This window comes from Micropterus dolomieu, unplaced genomic scaffold, assembly GCF_021292245.1.
Source record: "Micropterus dolomieu isolate WLL.071019.BEF.003 ecotype Adirondacks unplaced genomic scaffold, ASM2129224v1 contig_1286, whole genome shotgun sequence".
In the NCBI taxonomy this organism is placed as follows: domain Eukaryota; kingdom Metazoa; phylum Chordata; class Actinopteri; order Centrarchiformes; family Centrarchidae; genus Micropterus; species Micropterus dolomieu.
The window spans coordinates 1,233-6,974 of NW_025730276.1; the positions used below are offsets into that span (position 1 = coordinate 1,233).

General features: G+C 42.8%; 1 protein-coding gene across 1 annotated transcript; it reads left to right on the forward strand.

Annotated features, from left to right (window-relative positions):
* The first annotated feature begins 4,804 nt into the window (after positions 1–4,804).
* Positions 4,805–5,227, forward strand: LOC123964233 (artemin-like). Its single transcript, XM_046041318.1, has one exon. It carries the CDS (start codon positions 4,838–4,840, stop codon positions 5,165–5,167), a length of 330 nt encoding a protein of 109 aa, XP_045897274.1. The 5' UTR covers positions 4,805–4,837; the 3' UTR covers positions 5,168–5,227.
* The last annotated feature ends 515 nt before the right edge of the window (positions 5,228–5,742 follow it).

Sequence of the window (5,742 nt, forward strand, 5' to 3'; positions counted from 1 at the left end):
AATGGGAAATACAGTATTCATCAATATTTAGGAGTGTGAAAAGGAATTACATTAGATTCAATTAGATTATATTGACCCTGCGACCCTGTACGCAGGATAAGCGGTTGACGATGGATGGATGGATTATATTGAAAAATAAAAGTTTAATTAAATCACTTTGAAAAATGCAGTTTGCAAATTAATTCCATTTTAATTTTAGTCTCCATGTAGTTGAGAGTTGTGTCAACTACCATCTCCAGTGTTGTTCTTATATATTCACCCACCATCAAAATATGCTTTTTGAGTTTGTAGCAAGTGTTCTTCACTTGCTCTATTTGGATGCCCCAGCACAGATGCTAACACTGTGGAGGAGGTTATCACACACTTTTATTTCAGGTTTTTGCCGCCCTTTATTTCAGGCTTTTGCCGCCCACACACACATTGGCAACATAAACTTTACAATACAACAATCCTTGGCCCGGCTCACCCACTCTGGTCTTTCTCCACACCAGCTTTTTCACAATCCTACCAAGTCGGTCATCCACTTACTTATGAGAAGGTTGGTGGTTTGATCCCCGGCTCCCCCCAGTCTGCATTTTGTGTCATTGGGCAAGACACTGAACCCCAAATTGCTCCCATTGGTGTGTGAATGAGTTTCTGTTTCTGGTGAGCAGATAGCACCTTAGCCTCTGCTCATCTGTGTGAATGTAATGTAGTGTAAAGCTCTTTGAATGTTCAGAAAAGACTAAAGAGGAGCAATACAAATATGGACCATTTACTGCATTTAGTCAACAAACAGCAGCTGTGACAATTTGCTCTACCTGGCTCTGCTCACCTGAGCCACCTCCCCCACTGCTCCCTGCTGCAGCTGAATGCCAGCCATGCCTACCTCCACATGCCTACTACCAGCTGACTTAGCTCAGGGAAATAACCAGTGCTGGGCAACTGATGAGACAGGACAGCCCCTAACCCACTGTTCGACGCATCAGTCTGCAACAAAAAAGGGAGAGAGAGGCTCCCCACATGGAGAGAGCACACAGAACCTGATACTCCCATCCTTCTTGACCACCAGAACAAGGGTTTGGAACCTCAGGCCCCAAGTCATCCTTTTCCTTAACCATTGTCACCAGAGAAACAGGATCTGCCTCTCTCTACACTTTAAGGAGGTTGAGGTGGTAAATTTGTATTGCCCCTCTCCTGTCAGAACACACCACTACCTCATAATCCACGCCACCCACTTGCCGTGTAACCACGGAGGGTCGTTGCAACTGGGTGAGTAATTTAGAGGTGGAAGAGGGGATTAATACATATACTTTATGTGCAAATTGTCTGTCAGTCTTGTGCCTCTCTTGAAGAGGCGCTGATGACGATCATGGACCCTGAGCATATCATGACATTGTGACAACTGCCCTAATGTGTAGCCCTAAAGTTTTGATCTCATGTCCAGGATATACTGAACTTATTTTTTGCTTGGATTGGATCCTCCTGCCAGCTTTATTCAACTGGGTCCAGCACCTCTTGTGGCTTCCTGCAGTTCAAAGGGAGAAAATCCTGTGGAGGCCTTTGGTACCTCCCATACTGCAAACAACAGAGGATCTAGACACCTATCCCAGCCATGCCCACCTCGACAGAGTTGTATTTTTTTCAAAAACACTGGTGCAACGAGGCTCATTACCTGTAGCATATGACTGACTGTGAGCAGCATCATTTCACTCAGACTGAGGACCTGCTTTATGAATGACTCCAACACCAAAAATGGAGCCCTAAAGTTGGGACTGATGAAGCCCCTTTATTTTACCGTTTCAGTCAGGAGGTACTTTTATGGTATTCCTATGGTTAAAGGATGTTTTGTGAATACATCTGTACATTATTTTTTCTTAATTAATGCAATTACTGATTCAAACAGCTCCAGCCAGAGTGTGGAACAGCTTGTTGTCCTTCATTTTACTCTGATGATGACATGATGACATTAGGGTGGCTGTGGCTCAGGAGGTAGAGCGGGTTAATCGGAAGGTCGGCGGTTCAATCCCTGGCTCCCCCTGGTTGCGTGTTGAAGTGTTCTTGGGCAAGATACTGAACTCCGATTTCCTCCTGGCAGCTATTCCGTGAGTGTGAATGTTACTTTTGAGCACTTAGAGTTGAGATGAGTAGAGTTCAGATCAGAGCTCTTAAATAAATGTAAACATAAATAGTAAAACAAGATGTGGCCCTTCACCATGAATAAACTTGTTAGCCTACTTCTGTGCAATAATAGGTTAATTTCTATTACAACTGCATGTGTAGCATGTCTACTTATGTTTTAATAAACTTATGAGAATTAATACCAAATTATGAATTTTAATATTCAGAGAATATTAATTCATAAAGCTCTCGTTTCGCGGAGCAGCGTTTTAATAATTATACAATTATTCACTAGTGATAATTATACAATTATTCACTAGTGATCAGTTAATTAATAATTGCTCAATTATCTTAAATTAATCATCCAGTCTCATATGAAAGGGGTAAATTCTAGTGGCAGGGACTTGGAGGTAGGCAATACACACACACAATTCCTGTGATTACGGTGAAATTTATTAAATAACTAAGGTGACATAAAAATGCGGTTAAATATACATCAAAGAAATAAACAATGGCTAAACAAATAGAATGTGGAGTTCTATTGTGGGGAGAATTTGACTCACACGGGCAGCTAATGAACACAAGTTAAAGATAATCTATTAACAACTATTGGACATCACTGAGCACAGAATGCCTTGGTTTGGTCTTTCTGCTTGTCGTTTCTCCAAGCCGGGTTGCTGGTCGGTGGCCTTACGCTGGCGGAGTTCCATGCGTTCTCGGTTAGGACAGCTTAAAGCCGTCGGCCGGCCGCTTTCTCTGCCAGGGAATTGCTCCGGAGGTCCGCCTTTTGTCGGCTTAGTGAAGAAACTGTTAGTGGGGGCCTTTCCAACCCTGGCTCAGGTTATAGGTTTGGTCGTGCTTTGTTACTGCTGGCGGGCCCACGTGAGTAGACCGGGCATCGGTGGGATCAGTGGAAGTTAGCTCGACAAATAAAGCTTAAAAAGAACTTGGTCATTCTTGAATTAAAATTGTGTAACTTAACGGTCTGATAACTTTAACAAACAACAGAAAAGAAAAGAAAAACAAGTAAGTTGCCGGAAACGAGGGAAAAAGCTGAGGTCGCGGCGCTTCGTGTGTGTGGCTTGAAACGAACAAAGAGCCGGGTCGAACTTCTCAGGGCATTGCTGGGAGCATGCTGGGCACGTGCCGAAGTGCAGTTGAAGAGAACAAGACAAGAGAGCGCAAGACAGCATGTGTCGCTGCTTTTGCTTGTTGGGGCGTGGTTCCCAGAGGGCAGTCCTCCGTTCCCCTGAGGGCTTGTTTCCGGGTATACCGTTCTTAGTTTTAAGCCTTTGATAAAAGGAAAACAATTGTCGGTAGTTCAGCCTTAAGGTTAGCATTTTCTAGGAATCACATCAGATGAGAGGAACTTAACTTGCTTTCTGGATAATATTGGCTGTTACATGTTCTTAGGGAATATAAGCAAGATACACGAATGGCATCAGATTATGAACAGTTAAATACAGAGTGACATTTATACATTAAACGGCATTTCAGAACGATGGCATGTAATACTTATTTTGTCCACTTGGTGAAGCACTGGTTCCATGAAGATAGCTTTGATTATTCCTTTTAACAATCTTCTGCTCAGGATCTGGGGAATTTAGTGATTTAACATTAATTCGAGCTGGAAAATTAATTGAGTATAGGATGACATTTCTTTATCATATCCTTTCTAAGAGAAGTGTCATAAAGTGTTGGGAACAAAGCATTGGTTACAACATAAAATGAGGCAATGTCATTGATCCTTGTTGAAAATTAAAACACTGCAAAATTTAATTATTTAGATTCTTTTCCACAACAATATAAACAACAACATGGTAACATAACTACTCAAATGGAGTGGAGAGACCTAGTTAAGTAACTTAAAGATTATTTAATTAAATAAAGTAATGCTTTGAGTTTTGAGGAGACAGTACTCTTTGTTTACACAAAGAGTTCAGGGCTGTCCTCTGGTGTCCTAAAGTTTCTCACGTCTGGGTGTGAAGATGAGAATGTCCTCTGATGTGAGGTAATTAACAAAGAGGGAGGTCTGTTGCCATGGTTTCGTGTGTGGGGGGGCAGTTTTGCCCTCTTTCCAAAAGAGTTCTAATAGGCTGTTTGTAATCTCTGGTTAGTGTTTCTTTGTCATTTTAACAGTCAGGCACCAAGCGTTATCTGGCTGCGGCATCAGAGGTGGCGAGTTTTATGATCGAACTGCCCAGTAACAGCTCTTAGTGAAAGCAAACCTTTCACCTCTTCCTTTGGGGTCTCTTCAGCCGTCTGTTGAGAGTTGATATCTCACCCCCCGTCTTTCTCTCAGAGAGAGAGAGAGAAGGAATTTTGAGGCTCCAAATTATTTGATATAAAATGCACAAATCCACACTGTTTGTTCACAACACATGTTACACAGTGCCATTCTAATTTTGTAATAGGACTAGACCTTCCCTGGTCTCTCAGGCTGCAGTACAGTTAGATGAAAGGTTTTGTAGCTGTTGCTGAGTGAAATAAACAATAAATACCTCTAGCCATCCACATTACTAATTACTTGGTTCTGGATAACCCTTATGAAATTTATTTCATTTATTAATATAATACATTCAGAGCTACAATTAGAGACTAGATGGTGAACATTGTGGATCATTTAGCAACTAAAGTATGTTTCCTTTTTCTCGTAGAAGAGGGGTCACTGATGCAGGATGAAGATGTCCAGCAGAGCAGATGGCGGCGTGCCCCTCGTGACCCAAACTCACTCAAAATGTCAAGATGGAACCACAAGAAGACCAAGAGCAGTCGCGACTGCCACTTGGAGAAGAAGGAGATGCGGGTGCGGGATCTCGGTCTCGGCTATGACTCAGATGAGATAGTCCTCTTTAAGTACTGTGTTGGCACATGCCACAGCTCCCGTAAGAACTATGACCTGGTCCTCAAGGTTCTGATGGACAACGGGGGCATCTCCAGCAAGAAGGTCAGCAGTCACCCATGCTGTCGCCCTACCCGCTATGAGACCGTGTCCTTCATGAATACACAGACTACCTGGCAGACAATTAAGTGGCTCTCAGCAGCCAATTGCAGCTGTGTCGGTTGATTGCAAAGAGTGTTTATCAGCAATACAAAAAACAGAAAAGCTGTGGTGTGAAAGAGCAGGATTCAGTGAGGAATGGTTTCTATGGTGGGTGGTTTAAACCTGGGTTATGTGGTCTTAGGCGTGGGCCTAGAAAGGCAGCCACAGTGAAGTGGCCGCAGCCCTCCCTCCGCTCGTAGCTTGGCTGTTGTTAATGGAGGTTCAGATACCTTCAGATTAAGGGCCTGATGACCCCAGCATCTGGATGCCTCCCAGCAGCCTAGGGCAGTGGAATGTTTGTTTAAATGCCACCAGCAATAAGCACAGAGGAGGATACTGTCAATACTTGATTATATTTTGTGTCCGTCATTCAGCCTATTCAAGACTTTCAGGTTATGCAACACCCTCTGGGAGCCATAATGGAGGTCTTTCATTCTTTGGCAAAAGAAGCTTTCAGTAGCTGATGCCATTTCTAAGCATGCAGCTGGCTATCTCAGCAAATTTCATTATGGTCAATTGATAACTTCTGTGAAAACTTCTGTGCTATTTTTGAAAATCATTCAATTCAATTCAATTCAATTTTATTTATATAGCGCCAA